General features: G+C 39.0%; 1 protein-coding gene across 1 annotated transcript; it reads right to left on the bottom strand.

Moving 5' to 3' along the window:
- Nucleotides 1-190: 190 nt before the first annotated feature.
- LOC135492048 (Na(+)/H(+) exchange regulatory cofactor NHE-RF1-like) lies at nucleotides 191-21,914 on the bottom strand. Its single transcript, XM_064778156.1, has 3 exons — nucleotides 21,439-21,914; nucleotides 7,934-8,271; nucleotides 191-4,454 (listed from the first exon to the last, which is right to left on the bottom strand). Exons 1-3 carry the CDS (start codon nucleotides 21,821-21,823, stop codon nucleotides 4,173-4,175), a joined length of 1,005 nt encoding a protein of 334 aa, XP_064634226.1. The 5' UTR covers nucleotides 21,824-21,914; the 3' UTR covers nucleotides 191-4,172.
- Between the last annotated feature and the right edge of the window lie 20 nt (nucleotides 21,915-21,934).

A 21,934-nucleotide genomic window follows, 5' to 3' on the forward strand; every position in this document is an offset into this window, starting at 1 on the left:
CAAATTAGTGAAGATCTTTCCGACTCTCGATGCATGGTTATACTGACATTTTTACATCTTTAGGTTGGATCTGGTGGTTCATCCTTTGGCTTGCAGGCAGTGACATAATCCTTCATCGGGGGACTACCTTCAAACAGTGGGCGCACTTCCTTCAAACCAGCCGAAAAGACAATGGACAAGAAAGATGTACTTGTATTGAAAATATTAGATATCTTTATTTCTCTTGGGCAAATATCAAAACATGAATGATGTACTTATAAAGTAATGGTAAAGGTGATCTCTATCTATTAAGCAAACTAGAATCAACAGCATAATAAGCAAGCAGGACACAGTTAACGAAATTCAACATCGGTACAATTCCCTTTTAAAGCGAACTGGAACCGCCAAGCCAGTTCGTATGATCTCGTTTTCATTTCCCGCGTATCGGGTGATCAGAGCGAGGCATGAATGAAACATGGCGCCTACCTGTCAATCATTCAGTGACATCACTACTATGAAATTTACTACGAAAATTCATGAATGAAAGATCGCATGACTCACGTGATTCTCACATGATTCTCACATGATTCTCAATAATAACAAATTGAACTGCGCATGCTCGGGCACTGGAGGCGGAGCTACAAATCTGAACTCGACTTTCTCGGGCGGTGAAAGTCGAAAAGTTGAATAAATCGCTCGGCGGTTCCAGTTCGCTTTAAGGAGTAGATTGCATTTAGAATTGTTCCGAATTCAGATTACTTCTGAGACTACAGCATGATACATCAGATTTTAGGACGATGTATGAAATAATACACCTTTCAAATAAAAGTCAAGGAGTTCTTATGAATTTACTCCCAGAAAACGACAAAATGTCTCACGATTTGAAGAATTTTCATAACCATCAACCTCAATGAAAAACGATGCTTACTTCTTTTCGAAACTGTGTCCTACAAAATCACAATAGCTTAGTGGAACGTGACCCCAACCCCTTACAGCTAATATGGATTAACCAAGTACCTATAACAATGCTGGGATGCTCCATATGGACACGGGAGGAGTGAATCGCCCGGAAGAACTATTTACAGATAACGTGAACACTATACATATTTCCAAGTTCAAATTCTACATGGGTTGATAATCTGTTCTTGTTCATTGTTAAGAGGAATTGCACCAATACAAATAATAATTTCATCTATGATAAATTTCATATTTTCTCAACAGGATGAAAACATCTTCGAGTCAAATTTATTTGTCTGGAATAACTGAAGGAAGCTACTGCACAGGAACAACAACCTGCAAACATTTCACAGTTTACAGTAACGAGAAGGCAATTTCTTAAACGAACAGGTTTACACGGATTGATTTTTGCAGTTGTCACTTGGAGTTGCCAGAGGTTTAGTTGCTCTTGTGCAGCAGTCATCACTTTAACAAAGAAAACAATATAGTTTAATTCAATTCGTATACTCTACACGGCCTTTGATGCCCACACAGGTTCATCAAATTGAATTTTACAAGCAAGGATAGTGCGATGTACAGTGAGATAGTAGAGACACCTATATATAAGTGACTTTGTGAAAATTAATCTGGCACACTTGGATCCTGCCTATATTCTCCCTTTAAATGTACAATAGCATATAGACATGTTGACATTCGTTGACACCAAATACCCAAAAAGAAATATAAAAAGATTCGTTTTAATTTCTTCAATATACAGAGTTCTAATAAATGTCAATTACACTAACAACTTATATCTCATTGTGATAATACGGTCGCCTTGGCAACAAATCAATACAGGAAGAGTGTGAATTAATGGACTTGATAATGGCAGGATGCATCTCGTTAAACATCAGCTGTTCAATTGCGGTAAGGCCGAGTATAGGCCTTGTCAGTCTTCATGGACTTTAATAGTGCTCATCTCTTTCAGGTACAAACATTTTCGGTCAAAAACTCTCCAATTTGATCCAACAACTCTGGATACATCTGGATTCAAAACAGAATCAGGCCAAAGGAGGGACCCTGACAAAACAACCTGAGTCCTTATGCATCAACCATATGACTTACATCGTTTATGCCATTCAGCCCTTCAACTTTACTCGCACAAACCATGGTTATACTATTTAAGCAGGTCAAGGAGCGTCTATACATCAGCCTAATTTTCTAAAGGCCTTCGTTGGAAAAATACCAGCCAAGTACCCATACTCTATCGAAAGGGTCGAAATCCTCCCTACCTATTAATAAATAATGATACTATTTCTATTACTCTTAACAAAGTATCTACAGAATGGACAAAAACAAAAATTTATCTGAATAGTTGGCTGGGTATATCCTTACAATTAATCTGATTTCATCCCCAAAGAACAGTGTTACAAAAACTTTCATTGATACCAGATCAGGCTTTTGTCAAAGAAACAAAGAAATTTCTGTTGGTTGAAGCATGAAAAATTAGTTATACAAAGGATAACTAGAACATGCACGAGGGAAGGACGGAACCGATTCGCTGTGATAATAATAGAGTGTTGGCACACCAATAGAGCGGCACTGATTTTCACTGAAGTATACACCAAATGACGGCAAAAGTCAAGCAAAATTGACGTCATGTATGTCACAACAATGCCACACCATAGTGACAGTCAGCGCCATATACAGGTTACCATATACAATTTTGCAGTTCACACAATTGGTATATGAAAGATGAAATGATGAGTGAATATGATTTTTTATAATTCTGCCCACAACCGGAATGTTATAACACACCCATCAAAACAATACAAATCGAGCCCTATAGATGAAACTCCAGACTTTGCTGTGGTTGCTAGGGAAATTTTTATGTTGCTAGAGACAACTGGTGCGTGGTCACCAGTAGACCCTACCCCTTATAGACAAACACTTAAATCACAAACATATTACGGGAATGCATTTTTCACCACCACCTTATCTAGACAACTGTTACCACTGGCAACAAGATTTGTCCAAGCAACCACAGTCTTTTGACAACAATCTTTAGCAGCGAAACAATTCTGGGTTTAGTGCCGACACCAATCAAAACAGAAAAAGATGCATTTTAGACATCAAATTTATGTCATCGACCCACATTGCACATTATGTTGTTGGCACAACAATGGCAGTAGTAAAGGGCGGTGATGTCAGCCATGACATTTTCAACATGTGATACTTTTCAGGAATGTCAACGAGGACATGCAGATAGAGACATCCAAATAACAGGAGAGGGGGTAAAAGTTTATCAGGTAACACCAACCGTACTAACAAACATAATTTGACAACAATATGAGCAATCAGGGATACAAGATTATCACCATAGCAAACATGTTACACCCTTAGCAACTGAAGCTCTTTAGTAACACCGACATGAAGGAAGCATCCTAGACGAAATCCTTAGCAATCACATCTCTTTGGTAATGTTGAAAGCAACAGAACTTTTTTAAAATCTTGAGCAGTCAAAGTTGCCTGGTGACATCCACAGAAACCAAGGCTCTTCGGTAACATCCTTAGCAACCAAATCTCCATTGCAACACACATAGCAACCAAGAACCCGCCTTCCTCCCTGACATAAAACCATTTTCAGTCACTAATGGTCACCCAATTTCAGCCATTTGGCCTTTCAACAAAACAGCTCAAGCAGCAGGAATTACTCAGCAGAATTATGCTGGGATACGTTGATACTTTAGTGCAGAAACAGCTGCAAGCAGTATGAATTACTAGAATCAGCAGAATTATGCTTGGATACTTTAATACTTTAGTACAGAAATCTTACATGAAGAAGATTTTTGGTGCACCTCGACACAAAACACCCTTCATTTCTTTGATATTAGAAATAACCTTTTAAATTGCCAAAATTACTGCTGAAGAATAGGACTGAAGTCTACCACAAAAAACCTTGCATAGAACACATGCCTTTAACTCAGTCACCACCAAGCCTAAGACTTGGACTTTAAGCTGTTAAATTTTCAAAGGTTTCATAGAATCTTCTGTAAAACCAAAATGCTTGTTTTCAGGAAAAACCGACCAAATATCGATCAGCCTCACATACATGTATGCGCAAAAATGACGAACAAGTCAAAGGCATTTACAAATGTTGCATTACATGAAACGACCCCAATGATGAGGCATTGATGAACAACTTATATATTTTTCATAAAGTTACCATAACAAAATTTCTGCACCATACACAATCTCTACAACTTATCAAAATAGTCTTTCTTGTTTTTGAAGCCGACATTGGCATTCTTTTGGCTATGCCTGGCGTTGTTTCGAAGATGTTCTCTATATTCCTTGGCGGACATGTTTAACTTGAGCGCTGCATCATTGTTTGTCTGCGACTGTGGTGCTTGGGGTGCAGGAGCTTTCACGGGGGCGCTCTCAACGTGATAGGTCTGGGCAGACACAATAACTGGTTCGGGTTCTGGTGTTGGTGTACGTTCGGGCTCAACTATTTTTTGGTCCTCGTTTTGGTTAATCTGAAAATATATGATAATGAAACTGTTGAAAATGTTTCTCTATCTTAGCTTTGATAAAGATGAGTTTTTCTTGGTCTGAAACTATCAAGCATGCTATTTACAGAACTATCGATGTCAACTTGAATGAAGATTCAGCCAGCACCAATAAATTTGTGGTGCTAGGAACCTAGGGAATAGGCCCGGTATGGAGGAACGGGGGAGTCAAACATGTAGGCTTCACTGTGGACACCATGTTCTGTAAGGTCTTGGAACATGGGGGGATTTCTGTGGCATAGCGATCAGAGTGCTGGGCTCATAATCAGGAGGTTGTGGGTTTGACTCATTCCTCTGTGTCACAGAGATAGCCAAAGTGAGAACCAGTCCTAAGCGTTGCATGAATCCATGCAGCTCGGACATGTGATACCCCCAGGGAGTTGAGCTTCAACCCAAGATGAACAAGCTAATACCTAGGGCAAAAATGTGAAGCACTTCTGCAATACTCCATGACCAATTTCAACCAACAGGAGGATTATCACAACGAGGTTGATTTAGTATGGCATGATATGGAGTTGTTACGAAAGCAAAACACCCGATCAATACTGAGGACGTTTCCGAATCGGAGTGGTCACTATATCCAACACCTGCTATAGCCGCAAATATACAGCTGGGCTATTTCACAAGGCGAGACCGCCAATCAATATGTCATCCTCCTCGAGCAGGCCTTAGTAAGGCTCTTGAGTCATCATCAACTTAACAGACCCTTTCCTACCAATTAATGCCCACCACCAATTCATCCACGCCGCTACATATCTCTATTCTGTTGCATTGCAGAATGTCGAAGAGCTAGGCCAGGGGTCAGACACTGAAGGAGTACACATCAACCCTTGAGACCTTTAACACCAAGACACGTACTCTTACCAACACCCCACCAGGTATTCATGCAATAATATTCTATTATGGAATCGATCTAGTGATTAATTGGTAATCCAATCGGGAACGTACAGAATTCATCAGTGATTGTTCTTCTTGCCAGGACAACAGGTGAACATTGGGATCCTACTGGACTGTTCGATATTTCTCCAGGTTTAATAGAATATTGTTAAGCCGGAATTATTAGCGGCCATTTTATCATGCCATTTCGTGAAATTGAACTTCTGCGTACATTAGATTTAGCGTTTGACAATTAAACCCGGTAGCAGTAACGCTTCATGACCTTGGGGTAGGCTGTTGGTTAGACCATTCTGGACACCTACCCATCAACCGTAAGACATTCAAAGATTCACATGTTCTATTTGAGAATCTGTATAATAATAGAGGCTATATATCCACAAACAATGGCAATACACTGGACATGCTGAAAGGCTATACCACCTGTTCTTTTCCACTCCAGTTGACTATCAAGAGATTTGCGGAATATGTCGACAGCCATACTATGCATTGCGAGATTTTGAACTTCTACCATATCACTGGCTCAATATCGAGGTTTTGGTCGTCTCTGACATTTGAAATGGATAAATGACTATAGCTTTTTTGGAAAGTCAGTCAGCTGAATTTTGCAGTGCATTGATTTTTCAGGTGTACTTCACTTCATTCGATATAACAAATATACACCTTCCAGGGCCCACTCTACATCAGAGTCTCAAGTGAGGGAAAACCAATACATGCATGTGGTAAGAGTGCAAGACCAGTCAGTCATAATGGACTGAGTAATTCTCTCATAGCAATATGATTCAAATTTTAATTGTGTGAAAATTTATCGTTTTGAAATACGTTATTAGTATGTTTAATCCATGTTTTCTCAATAGGACTTTCAATGTAAAGCTTGGAGTACCAAAGTATCAGAACATCAGGGTTTTGAGTACTGAACAGAACTGGGTGGAAATGGGCAGAATTTTGATTATGCTAAGGTCTGCCTGCTATGCCTACCTGAAAAATTATCCAGGTGTACAATCTTGAAAATAAAGTTGAAAATTGGTTAATTTGAATTTGGTGTGCGACTCGAGCATTTTATTTTATCGACTTTCGTGCATGCTCAGTTAAACATGAAATTAAAATGCGATATTTATTTACCGTATTGTCAACTGAAAATAGCTGAATTTGCCATATTTTAGGCTCGGGAAAATTTCATGGTTTACAGTAAAGTCCCCATCATGGAACCCAATGTGCACTGACCCTGAACAAGGACCAGTACATGAGCTAGAGTATCTAAACCATGCACCACAAGATGAAATGTTCCACTCAGACAATATGAAACAGGACAACTGCTTCAACAACACCATCAACTGCTTCAACAACACCATCCACAACCAACAGTTTCGATAAATTTGGAACAATATTCAGAGAGAACAATATTGCATGCAAGATAGAAAGGAGTTGAAAATGGTCAATATCTAGAATACTCAGTATTTCAACGAAAAAATTTAAAAGATTCATGGAGATACTCCAAACCCAAATACCTAACTATACACCTTCATACTAAATCATAATCGGAACCTAAAACATGCAATATTTTTTCAAAATGTTTGAAACAAAAAATTATTGATCAAATCCCAAAATGAACATCTTGATGCCTCTAAAAGTGACAACAGAGTGTTTCTCATCAAAATCTGAAGATAGCTTCAAAAGTTTTAAAAGTACAATCAAAAGTACTCAAAAACCTCCACAAAGTACAATGAAAAGCTACTTATCATTTGAATAATGTAGCTCAAGCGAGAGGAGGATTGAGCATGTTTGGAGAGCATCCAAGCCAATAATTGATCCACCCATGACATCTGCAGGGGGATCATACCATGAAGCCCACTTGTAGCTGACATGAGTTAGAGCAATTAAAGTTCCAGTATCAGCTACAGCCATAGCTGGTAGAGTCTGAATATTCATCAAAACTGGTTGAAACGAAGGTTTTTGAAAAATATTTTGAATCACAGTCATAGTGTCAACACTGTAGGCATCATCCAATCCCAAGTCTGCTGGATTCCAGTGGACTTTCCGTAAAACATGCATTCATTGGACACTGGACATTGAGCCCAGCAAACTACACCTGAGAATTGGAGGACCAGCCACCCAAGATATTTTGTCATAAGACCTGAGGGTAATCTTTACATAGCGCCCAATTTTCCCTCCAAGCTTGCCACGTGTGATCCAGGGTTAGGTTGGGATCCTCACAGTCGTATTCACCGCTGTCGTCTGATAACTGTCAAGCAAGGTGGAGAGGAGGAAAGAAGTAGGAAAGAGAGGTATGGAGAGAAAGAAGAGAAAGATTGAAAAGTGAGAAATAGGGCACAGTTGTTCCTCCAAGTGTGCCAAGTGAAGTAAGCTTCAGGGGCTGCAAGTCCCAAATGGGAAGAGTGGAAATTTACAAAAGAGAGGTGATGGAGAGAAAAGACAGATGGGCAGTTTGGGGGTCTTATTTGTGCCTCAAAGAAATTAAAGACGGTAGATAGTGCAGAGAAGGAACAGTTTACTTCACAACTCAAATTATACAAAACTACTATTTTTCTCACCTCTATAGTTGTGACTGTTTCTGTTGTAGTTACCGTCTCCGTGGTTTGGACTGTTTCTTGATGGACATTGTTGACTTCTGGCTCGGGTGTCGGTTCTCGGACGGGTTCGGGAGTCGGTTCGCGGACGGGTTCGGGAGTCGGTTCCCGGACAGGTTCGGGAGTCGGTTCCCGTTCTGGTGGCGCAGATTCTTCGTGCGTGACAACGTGACTCGTTATGACTTCTTCAGTAACGACCGTTGTTTCATCTTTATGGTCTTCCTCAGTTAACACCACGGTAGCGGCAGACACTTCCACGTTCACTTCCCCATTTGTGTGATTTTCTTGAAAAGACCCTTTTTCTGAAAGATAGTGGAGCAGATGGTGAGAAAAGTCATTTCAATGGTTCAATTTCATTGGGAAGATCAAGGTGACGGAGTCTGAGATCCTGAGCAGCAGGGCACTTAGTTTTCTGTGGACTTCCGCTTGCTTAAAGTGACATAGAGGGGAGGAGAAAGTGAGTGGATCCTGGCATTCAAGGAAGCTTCTTCAGCCGTCTGTTTGCTCTCACTCTTTAACTCCAGCTAATTGAAGGGGGGGAATGTCAATCATGATAAAATGTTGTCGTTAAAAAGGTACAATACAACAGTGAGTGTTCATGTTAGAAAATATTTGTCGATATCTTAACTTTTAGAAAATTGGGCTAATGCGTGTTTATATGTTACAACCTGTAAAGTATTTCTAGTCACCCAATATTCCAACAATCAATACTATGATATGCAGGAATTTGACTCTTGACCCAAGTAGACACCATTACATGCCACTAACTTGAGTGCATTGAAAACGTAGTATCTACACTTGATCATTTCACTGAACCTGGGAAGAAGAATTAGGAGGCCTGGGCAGACTCTTGTTCCCACTCTTTTGAACAAGTTTATCAAGGCAGCGTCAATCACAAACCTAAAGGTGTGAATATATTGCCTTTTTCAATTTCTTTCAATATATTGCCTAACTATCATCTCGAGAAAACATACAAAAAGTCGCATGCATTCAAATTTAGCTTATGAGGAACGAAAAATGAACAAATTTGCAAACTTTTGGCTTATATGCTTCAAAAGAGAGCTAAGGACATTCCCACAAAAGACTATGTTCCAAACATGCTGTCTATAAATCAACTTGTAACCTGAAAATGAATAGGCGGGAAACAGAGTTTGAAATTAAAACAATGAAATAGATGTCAGTTTGGGAAGAGAGGGTTAAAAACAATGGGTAGATCTTATCAGTATGGCATGCTGAACTGAAAATTGTATCAATTAGATATATTGATCTGGGAGATTAACTAAGTAATTGGTCAACATGAAGTCTCTGATGACATTGTTCACATATAGTTGACACAAATGGGCTGTAGAACATTGTCGCGTTGACCCTTTAAGCATTGTAGATAACTCCAGGGTCGTCTAAAGTTGTTGGATCCTCTGGAGCCAAGATGGGCAACAAATTTTTCAAGGAAGAACAGTCATCAATGTACATCAGAGAATCATGCAACCACAATCATTCCATGTTTTAGTTATGAAAGAGCTGCTGCTCTTTGAAACTCTGCACCATAAAACACACATATATACCCCAGACCATGACAAGAGACTCATTTCCCTAAAGATCTATCAACCTAGGAAAACAACATTTTATCTACCAACTCAAATATTGTATGCATGCAACATGACTATTACTAATAACCATTACAAGATGTAGATATGACAAGTTACCTTTTATGACATGAACTTTCATCACAATATGGATGATTTTCAAGTATACAAATTATTTGATAACCATAATGTCTAAGTACAGTCCTGTGTCAAATTTATCCACTACCTTCACATCTGAGAGAGAGATGACCCATCAGTCAAAGCTTCGAGAACCATCGCCAAGTCATGAGTGTCAAGACCAAATTTGTAGCTGCATCATTTTTCAAAATGGAAAGGTCATTGATTTTGCAAAACACAATACCCATCTGATGTACTTTTACGCATGAATTTCTAGTGCATAAAACAGAACCAATTTGCATTTTGGTGAATCTGTTGTTCAAATTTTATACTTCGTTTCACAAGACAACACAGATTTTTGACAAGTGCAGACAGTATTCACCTTAGACGAGCTTGTCAAAAGCATACACTGCTACACAGACATGAAAAACAGTCCAATGAGTGTATTCTTAGTTATATTGGGTGGACAAGTGCACGCTTTCTCGAGTGTGTATAGCCCATACAAAAATGTGCCATTGTGGCACTGAAATGCCCCAAATAACAAAAGAATATGATCAATAAAAGGATTGTTCTTTCGGCAGATATAGCACTGTACATACGATGTGAAGCAATTTCAGTAATCTGTATGAAGTAACAATACATGATGGTATTGCCTGTCCACAAAATTGCTTTGGTTGCATAGTGACAATGGATAACATCCAATTTTTCAATTAGTGGATGGGTCACTTAATGATACTGATACAATTGCTTCTATAGTGATGTCAAGTGTTTTGCACTCATGGCAACTTGAGGAGCTGCTGTGGTCTTGTGGCTCGGACTCAACGCTGCGCTATAGCTCCATCAAGAGGTTATGGTTCCCTGGATCTAACCCCACAATCAGCATAAGACTCCAGGCCACTCTAGAACTGTAATTAACTAACAGGCAACATTATCTTAAGGGTAGAAGTGATCCGTCTGAGTATCGAACCTATGACCTTCTGGTTATAAGCCCGGCGCTCTTACCACTCTGCCACTGATCTCCCTTAGGGTAGAAGGTCACCAACTAATTCCAATTTTCAAAATCTTTTAAAGACAGTCCCATTCGAACTTGAACCCAAGCCAAATGTCAAAGTGACAGGTGTCAGTTGGTGCATGGCTTCATGCATTGAGCCCCTGAGCGTCATGCATAGGAATTATGGAAACTTAGCCAAATTTCTACCTTTTGCTGGTAGAGTCGCTGCCAAGGTATTTCAAACTTAATACAGCACATTTCAGATTCCTTTTCTTACATGATAAAAGACAGGATGCTGCGTTCCTACAACAGAGGTACAGTTTTTGTGTGCAGAAGCAGGTCGAGTAGCTTTCTTCTCCATCAGTTCAGAATATTTCTTCAAGTCCGAGAATATGTAAGCAGGGCGTCAGATGCAATTCCAGATTCAATTCATGCGATAAAATCCCCAAAAGAAATTGCCAACAATAAATCATGCATAAGCGAGCAGAATCCAAAAAAGCCGTAACGCCAGATTCACCGACGATGGATAATGTTCTACTTCCACCCGCAATTCTCAAACCTCCAACCAGCCCCCCTCGTCAACAAGTTTTGAAATATCTAGCGATGAAAACAAGTGCACAAGTGATACAGATTATAAAGACCAGCAGCTCTTGATTCATGAAGCATAAACAGCCAACAACAAGTGAAAAATTTAGCGTAAACCTTTTCTGGCGATTCCTCAATGGGTGGCGCTTTCACATGCGGTACTGAAAAATCCAAACGATAGAAAGTTGAGACACGAGAAAGAATTGTGGTGACTGAGGTGCACTACAGACAAAATGCAGCAACGTGTGATAATTATTGCAATAAATAACAAAAAGATAGCTTGTCCACCCTGTGATAAAATCAAGAAGGTTTCTTATCGCATGATGCAGAGTCTTGTCGTGGCACCTGTGATGACCCTAGCAGAGAAGTGATTTTTCGCATGTGACAAATATGGCATGTTGCTGCAATAAAATTGCCTGTCTGCAGTGTGCGCACCCAGTCTGTATGTGATAAGTGACCCAAAATTCATTTGTAATCTCTGATTTATAATGTGATGTTTCATTTTGTTGGAAGTATTTTACCTCCATCAGGACAGATCGAGAAGGGACATGATGATGAAGTCAAAGAAAATAAAACAACGCCAAAGATGCAATTGCAAACTAAAATATGCACAAATATTTCCTGGTTTCAAGTAACTAGGACAAATAGATGTACAATTATGTTAGACATGACATATTTTAGAATGGATAATAAAGAATGTGTGCATAAACTGATAATTGAAACTGCATGTAATTTGATCATGATCGAATCAATCAACTTGACATACTTTACAGTCGTGAAAAAGAATGAAATAGAATGTGCTGAAAACGAATAGATTAATTTGTGAACAACAAACAATTCAATTGACTGATCGATAAATAAACAGTTTACTGCATGAAACAGATATAATGAGATCTGTAAGTTGACAATCCGAGCAAAATTTTGACTCGGAGTTGCTTGAAATTGAATATATGTTGAACATGTTGAAGCAATTTATATGACTGGAAGTCTTTACGTGATGAAAATAATGCCACATAAGTTTACATTGTCCAAAGATGAAAAAGTTTGTAGGATTTTCAGATGAAACACCTGCGGAAAAGTAAAGCATACCCAATTGATAATATCAAAATGACCGATATTGAACCAAAATGAAATACGATATCAGCGGTGTATTACATTGCTGATAGTATTCATTTTAATTGGCACTTGTCAGCTTATTTGATATTAATTTGATTTTCCTGTAAATATTCATCACCTAATTTAGGGGCGATATTATCCTCAGTAATCAATACCAACAAAACATCTCAAAATGGTCTAATTTGGGATTTGCAATTCCATTTTGTACTTGGCAGCACTGATGAGGAACTTCACATCATTTCCTTGCACAGCTTTTTAACACAGGGAGTATACTAAACTGCAATATGCAAGCAAACTTGCACTTCTTTGATTTTTTGCATGCTCGCCATACAAATGTAGTTGAGTGTACTATAGCTATGCCAACAAGAGTGGACACTGCTTTTGTGTACATGGTACTGGGTACAAATGTAGTTGAGTGTACTATAGCTATGCCAACAAGAGTGGACACTGCTTTTGTGTACATGGTACTGGATACAAATGTAGTTGAGTGTACTATAGCTATGCCAACAAGAGTGGACACTGCTTTTGTGTACATGGTACTCGGTACAAGTATATTGAACTTTCCTACATTATTTATCAGCTCCTACGCAGGGTAGTCACATATTTTAGATGTGTTGAAGGGTGCCTTGGTTGTCCCGGGGATAGGTCAACACTGGCCTGCCCAGATGGGAGGGTGGCTGCATGCCCCCTTGTACCTCACTCTTTCTCATAGCCTCTTGTTCATGTGTTCTTCAACCGCGGCACTACATACTGTATTGGATCGCATGTCTAACTATCAGCAATGAACTTTTATGACAGCATGAATTATTGATGATACCCTCTGCAGACAAGAATGGCCTGCCCTGTGTAAGTTATCAATATTTCATTGGTATATAGGAATTTGCAGACCTTGCATGAAATCATGAAAGAATAAATTTTAGAAAATGTTTGAAGAATTCAACTTGACCAAGGTTCCAGAACAACCTTAAACCAGGTCCTGAAAGCCTACTGTATGCGTCCAAGACATGGGAAATGTAAATAGATCAATTCTTTGACATTATTGTTCTTAGAGAACGCATTGTGTGGAAATTCCAAACGACCATAAGCAAAAGTAAATAATTGAAGGCGGTTTAGCAATGACATGAAAACCGTAATATCACATATCCTGTGGGTGGGACCCTGACATTTTGATTCAAGGAGGAAACAGCGATGGCTCTATCAATAAGATGTTTATCTACAGGATTTGGGGAAAGATAAGGTCCCTGGCCTCAATCATGTCAAGCGCTTGGAATGACAGAGGAGGAGATGAAAAGAAAACAACACGGAACCACATCACTAAAATGTCCGTTAGTATAGTTAAAAGTTAAAAAATATTGACCATCTCGGTCAATTTAAAATACGTTTTCAACAGAACAGAACTGTAGACATCCACATTGTGGACAATATTGGAAATGTGTTTGCACTCACAAATCAACAGCAGTGTACTTGATATAGTGCTCATGTTGCCATTAATTCACTTTGACCAGCTTATTCAAGGAAAAATCGTTATGTTGCTTCATTTTATTCAATATACAACACATGCGTTTAGCTCCATTGATCGGATTGTCTCATAAATGGATGCAATATTGAGTGAATTAGAAGAACGTGATGAAAATAACACATTGAACAGTGCTGCATATTTATAAGCATATACAAGACCACCGATTGGAATTTTGTTCATTTTGAAAACCTTCGTTTTTTCAACTGAGTTCGAAAATGAATGTTCTTTAAATGTTAGTCTATACTTCAGGTGTTCATCACGAAATGACTTGATGATTGCTCGTCGTCCATCTTGCCAACGTCATCTGGATTTCATTCAATAATGCTCTTATCTTTTCTTATTTTTGACTTTAAACATGAAAGAATGAATATATGAGGCATTTCTGGCAGCATATGCTCTTTTAGGTTTATTCACCATAAGAATATAGGAGTCTGAAACATCAGAGCATTTGTCTTAGTTTTCTGAAGCAAGTTTTGGGTTGGGTCACTTTGTACATGTTGTATATAAAATTATACATGTACACCCCCAGAACAAACCAATGAAAAGTGGCTGCCAAAGGCAACATATCATAATAGTCTCTCATCATTATGATATTCCCTGCCATTCTAGAACCACTTGTGCCACATAGCATGAGTTTGAACTTGTTTGAGGAAGTCTGCCTCGAATTGGATCAGTGCACATCGGAATACAATGATCAAATTGGGTAGATATCGGGCCTATTATCAATTCTAATAGGCCAATGCATATACTTGCACTTTGGAATGTTCAAAATATGGATCAGCACATCAACAGACATGAAAGCCAGAGCAAAACATGGCCCAACTAAAGCCGACCAATGGATTGACGATGTCTTCAGGTCAAATTGGAGGCCATTACATTCTAAGGATGTCAAAACGTGTATCTTTCATCAACATGCCTTTATTCACAAGTCCAACATACACTTTTGGGTGAGAAAATGTTGCGGTTTTCAATATCACTCTTTTAACCGTGAGTGCATGATCTGTAAACATCAGCCCAATATTAATCACACCCCATCTTGTGTACTTTTAATTACCAATAATGGTGAGAATGCATTGCAATAGAAATATCATCTTCAAGTATTTAATGGGAAACACGATGCCAGGATCAATATTATGTTATTAGTAGATCATGAAGGCTTCCCTCGCAGACAGCAAACTCTTGAATGTATAGCTCATATAAGACAACAGAAGATGTAGGAAGTGCCGACAGGGGAGCGGCTCATCAAGTTATCTCTGATAGTGATGAAATAACTCAACATCACATAACTATAGAGGATGGCACTATAGACTAGGTCTAAACCTGGAAACTGGCTTCAAGGCGTTGATGAGCGCAAGGCATGGCAAGATATAATTTGTTACCAATGTGTCTGGATCACAAACTTGAAGTTCAGCAGATATGCTAAAAGCAAATAGAGATTCTAAGTCTGCGAAATCATGTCTGCCAGCCCATTTTGCAAAGCTCATCTCCCTTGAGTGGAATGCTCCTGGCGTGGTGAGCATACGAAGTATTGTAATTCAATCGCAAAATTCCAGGGAAGCTGCACCCAGTTTTCCACACACAAAAATGCAGTAATGTTTGTATCTGTACATGCTGCAAGTTAATATTTATCAGGAACTGAATATTGACAAGCGTGATCGATACCAGGAAAGTAAGTTATTGACTTACATCAGCGGAAATCGGGAATCGGTTACAAGTCAGACAGGTAAAACAGACTCTGGCTAGACTATGGAATTATATTTGGTTTTATACTGCAGCCACGGGTAGGTCGTTCATCACTGATCATGTTGATCATCATCACTAGTGTTGCAAAGTGCAGAATGATTCCGAGTGGAAACCAATGTAAATCAAACCTTTTACATTGCCGGTAATGGCAAACATCATTCAGCGATTTCAGATACATGTACGGAGGACCTCGACTACTCTTGTAATTGGTGTCTTCAAGGGTTTTGAGTTGATTCACTTACCCTTTCTTGACAAAAAAGGATATGTTACCACTTTTGTGCTAATCAAGAAAACAAAATATTTGATTCGGCTGCTTCAAAATTGAACAAAAGTTCAAATGTTGAGACATAAGAAAACTGTGCCAAAATCGCTGCAGATATTTAGGAGGGATAACAGTGCACAGTGATAAAGAGTTATACTGCGCCCATGACGAAAACCATAGCTGTTCCAGCTAGGGAAGACCTTGGCGTCTCCAGTGATTAGTGTCTTCAAGGGTTTTGACTTCATTTACTGACCCTTTCTTGACGAAAAAGGATACATTACCATATTAAAATTTGCTAGGTATCAAAATATTAACCGTGGCCATTTAAAGAGGATTTTCAAAAGCTGAGATATAAGAAATCCATACCAAAATCCCTGTGAAATAAACTAGACTTCCGATAAAACGGTAAGCTGTGGTTGTATTTCTTAACCGATAACAGAAAATGACTGGAACAGCCAGCTGAAAGCATTTGGTGATTGAATTTGTAAACAGAAAGGAATAGCAAAACTGTACCAATTACAAAATGCATAGAAAATCCATAGTTTATCAAAATACCTCTGCCAAGATGAATAATATTATAAGGGTAAGCCTAGGCTGGGAAGGTACTCACTCCTGCGATGATGAGGGCCTCGCTTGGGCAAAATTAGGGGAAAATGTTCAAAATAGTGATCTTCAAAATAACCTATGAGAGAAGAAGGGAAACATTTGAATCAAGAGGAAAACGGTCCATAGCAAGGGGAAGGTAGAATTTGGTGAATACCAATTTCACTATACAAAGTGCTGAATTCAGCCTTCTTACTCTGTATTCGAGTGCCTTTCTTTCTTATAACTTGTGTTCTAGTATTTCGTATTGCTTGAAAAATGAAGATAACACAATGTAAGAATTTTGAAGGCACATGTGGCTTTAAAAATAATGTAAAGCAGAGATGTAATTATACAATTCTACACTTCCTTCTATAATCTATAAGTTTTTTGCATGACGCATAACTATTTGTTTTTTTTACTTTTAGCAGCAGTAATTATAAAAGTAAATCTAACATTTCTATCTTTACCTTCTGATTCTTGACATAAAGGCCTCGTTTTTTTTAAATTGCACAGCGTCAATATGAACGTGCTGCAGGTGTTGCACTTTTTTATTGAACACGTTGAATGCAAGAATACAGTTCACTGCTGTGCCTCCTTCTGCCCAGCCCATCTGTTGTTGTGACATGTGACAGATTCTGAGTGTACACATTGTGTAGGGCTAAACATTACTGCATATTCCACTGAGATGGCAATGAGGATTAATTTTATGTTGGTGCAAGGTACATCTGTGTTTATCCTGTTTACAGACAGAGGTTTTAAAAGCCATTACATTTTGTAGGTCAACATCATGAATCTGGATGAATCAAACAACATAATGCCTATAGACAACATTGCAGCAAATAACACTGAACATTGTCAATATTAATTATTTTGTTTAAATCATTAAAATCTCATAGCCGTTCCAACTTGTCTAAAAGAATTTTTCAGGTTCAAATGTTTCCAAATACATATATCTAACACATAATCCTATTTTGACTAAAATACATGTAAATCGGATTGGTCTTATCAAGGGTTATATTTAAAACCAATCATCTGCTGTTAGTACTGACATGAAATAAAATACATTCTTTTCTAATACATTGGGAAATCTAAGTACATGTAACTTTTTTATGGTCAGATGTCCCAGTCACACACATTCTTTTAAAAGTTTATGCCGCGAGACGGATGACAAAATAATCTTTACCTTCCGCTCACGACACTTTCACTGAGATTAGAAATGGAAAGTTTAGCAACACACCAAATAGTGGTCATTACTGTTAGCATAATCATTAGTAGCGTGATCCCAGTTAGCTGCTATATAAAAGCTAGCTAGAGAGCTTTCCATCCACAGTTGATTGGACTTTAATTGAGGCTGTCACAATCAGCTCCCATTAAATCAATTGATCTATGAAGGTTAGAAGGGGGTTGTATCAAAGTTCATGCTTTTCTGCGAGGGAGTTACAGATAAGGTTTGCCGCAATATTTTGACCACTGCATGCTGTATGGCAGAGGTATATTAGGCAGTCCTGAGGTCAAGATATGAGGTTTACTGCGATATCTTGCATCGTGATAACAATAATATTGCACAAGCCAAAACCAATATTCGCTGAAACATCTGCCTCATTCTACTCGGTGATTGCTAACAGCAATGATCATGTATAATTATGAGCCATCAATCATCGACCCCAGCAAAAAGCTGCATGTTGCTTTTGTTTTATGACTAAGCTGGCTGTTTGCTGAACAGAACAGTAATTGTTGGCTGTATTTGTTTGGTGACCTTTCATTAAGGCCACAAGGCTTTCCTGCTGACTGGGATACATGTATATCGATTTTGATGTTTACAAACTTGCATAAAAATCTAACAAAGCAAACCCCAAAGGCAATTAACTGTTGCAATTTTTACCTTATGACACTAATGTTAATTTTGAAATGTTTGATTTGCAGATGTTTTTGCACAAATCTCACAGTGTACACTGTGCAAAATCTTGACCGGCATAGAAGACATTTGCTAAGGCCCTAAAGCAATTGTGATGTGATGTTGCTTTCTAAATCTAGATATTGTACAAGAGGTACTGACTGAATTGATGAGGCCTATGTCAACCCAATATCAACTCGAAGAGCATGTACAAAGATAGTACATGTACATACATACAGAAGGTCGATAACTATAAATCTAGATCTGCACAGGACACTTGACAGGCTAAGTACTGACAGGTGAGCTTTTTCCACAGTACTAGTCCTTGTCAAGGGTTCGGAATCCATAGAAGTGGACATAGCTAGGCAGTGAACAATACCTACCCAACTAATGGCACATTGGAAGCTTACTCATGGCATTGGCAACAGTCATTTTATGTATCTCAGACTGTAGCTGTGACAATGATGTCATTTGATTTGGACTGTAACTTGAATAAGACAACCTAAGTTGGGTCGGAGATATAGCCTTACTAGGTTGAGCCAAGCTCGGCATGTTTCTCTCATAAAGGAAGTCATTGACATTAGGGGAGTCCTATTTATGCCTTACATGACCTAGTCATGAACTATGTAAGGTGTGCCGTCAACAATGTCAACTGAAGAAAGCCCTAAATGTTCCCCAAATGCTTCACCAATTTCCAAATCAGACATGAAACCAGACTGGGTAGCTTATTATCTTCAGAAAAATAAGCATCGACAAGACACAAAGCCTAAAATGACTAGATATAATGATATTGGGGCAAACAACTCATATCATTCGTATCGCCCAATGTTTGTGTTCAGCGAAATACCCATACCATACATACCATTCAAAATTTATGCTTGAATCGGTATGCACAATATGCATAATATATACCCAGGCACAGTAATCTATGAGACACCTTTCTATATGGGTGTACAGGGCAGTGACACCAACAGGGCTCAATACCAGTGACAGCTATGTGTACGTTTACACCTACCATTGTTGGAATTTCAGTGATACATGAATCACTCTCACAGTTGAAAATTCTTCCAATTATCAACTGCTAAGGCCAGGAATATATATCATACCATTACCAGGAAGCTTTTTGAAGCCTTTTTATTCTTTATATAGCGACTAATGTATGATAAGTCACATTCTCATCGAGTTGCCATGTTTTGATACAGACAACTTTGACAGATAAGCCAGGTGAAAATATACTCATTTTCACTACTATAAGGTCAGTTTCATGGACATGTCATTACTTTGCAGCTCATTGTCTTTTTGAGTGAAGGGAATGCGATGGTCAGACCAATACCTGGCCTATGGACCAATAAGGCTTGAGACTGTTAATGTTACCAATGCAATTCATCCTTGTGCAGGCGATGTTGAGTCCTGAATTGAATTCAACTGACCTTTTAAAGGTGGAAATTGAGTACTAGTATAGTATGTCAACAGAGCAATTGAAAAATCCTCACCTCATACACTAAATTCTACATGACATCTAGATATAAAAGCCATTGTCTCTGCCAAATCAATATATAAGTCAACAAAACTATCATGACACTTGACATCACATAAGTTTGATTTATGTGACTTGCATATTCTTCATGCTGGACATTCATGACAGGGAATAATCAATAGACTACTCCCATGTGCTTGCTGCAGAATCTAGTAAGCTCTGACCAAGGAAGTTTTCTATAAGTTAAAGGGAACTGGAACCGCCGAGCGATTTATTCAACTTTTCGACTTTCACCGCCCGAGAAAGTCAAACTTCCAACTTCCTATTCGAGTTCAGATTTGTAGCTCCGCCCCCAGTGCCCGAGCATGCGCAGTTCAATTTGTTATTATTGAGAATCATGTGAGAATCACGTGAGTCATGCGATCTTTCATTCATGAGTTTTCGTAGTAAATTCCATAGTAGTGACATCACTCAATGATTGACAGCTAGGCGCCATGTTTCATTCATGCCTCGTTCTGATCACCCGATACGCGGGAAATGAAAACGAGGTCATACGAACTGGCTTGGCGGTTTCAGTTCCCTTTAAGATAGAACCTCCTGGCACTGACCAACCAGTAGGTATCCTAGGACCCGATGTTCGGAGGCCAGGTAATTAACACTCCACTAAACAAAAACCTTGTATGTCAAGTTTTGTATAAAGCTTATGATGGGAGTGAGGAGGAGCAAAAGTTATGGCCATCCTGGCAATAATGCAGTTCCTTTATATTGGGTCATGCCTGGATGCATCCAAAAATGTACACAAACATACTACCGTTATTGTACACTTTCGGTTGGGGGCTCTACACAAAAGAGCATATTCAAATATAAGACTACAGCCCTTACTACTCCAGTTGAATTTTGATAGTATAGATTTCCTGAGCAGGTTGAGTGAACAACATTGGGAAGGACACCTCTCTATTAAGGACACCCTCTCTATTATGGACACCCACTCTATAATGGACAACCTCTCTATAATGGACAACCTCTCTATTATGGACAACCTCTCTATTACAGACAACCTCTCTATTACAGACAATCTCTCTATTATGGACAACCTCTCTATAAAGGACACCCTCTCTATAACGGACACCCTCTCTATAACGGACAACCTCTCTATTATGGACAACCTCTATATTACAGACAACCTCTCTATTACAGACAACCTCTCTATTACGAACAACCTCTCTATTACAGACACCCTCTCTATTACAGACACTAGTTTTGGCCCCAAATCAGTTGTTACCATGTCATTCAATTTGACATCTCTGATCACACCTCTCTATCAAGGAAAGCACTTGTCAGTCCTGAGGGTGTCCTTATAGCCAGGTTCTGCTGTACCAGTATACTAGGAACTCCCCAGTATCCGAGTATAGGGTATACCTGGAATAGCACTGAAGTCTGAAACTAGAATGTATGAGAATGTTAGAAGCATGGGCAAAGTTAAATCAATTCCGCTTTAATTAATCATGACGCAGTATATAGGATAAGGGAACACAATAATACAATTATATATTTCGGCCTTTATATAGGGGTACAGGTACAGGTGACGTCTGCTTACCTGGTCTTGGCACAGGGGTGACATTCTTGTCAACTACAGCACTCATGTCACCGCGCACAACCATGTTCCTCTTAAGATAATATTCATCAGTGGGTTTGTCCACCACGAGAAGACTGACCTCATCTTGTCCTCCTGACCGCCGAATTAATTCCACAACTTGCCCATGATTTTGATTGGCAATATTCTGCCCGTTCACCTCCACTATTCTGTCACCCTTACGTAGACCCGCGTACTCGGCCGGACTACCTTCGTCAACTTTCCCTATGAACTGGCCAGCTTTTCCCTTTTCAGCGTGGAGATTAAAACCATAGCCATTGAAATCGGACCACTTTTTAAGACAGGCTAGCCTAGCGTGAGGGGCGTCCGTTGGTATTTCCGTACTCATGGTGAAATTTCGGAAAAACTTCACTCAAGAATCTTGTATCTCTTACTATGCACTAGCTTCTCTAAAACCAGCTAACACACACCTTCCCAATATGGCCGATAACCTAATTGT

Source organism: Lineus longissimus, chromosome 8 (genome assembly GCF_910592395.1).
Source record: "Lineus longissimus chromosome 8, tnLinLong1.2, whole genome shotgun sequence".
Classification (NCBI taxonomy): Eukaryota; Metazoa; Nemertea; class Pilidiophora; order Heteronemertea; family Lineidae; genus Lineus; species Lineus longissimus.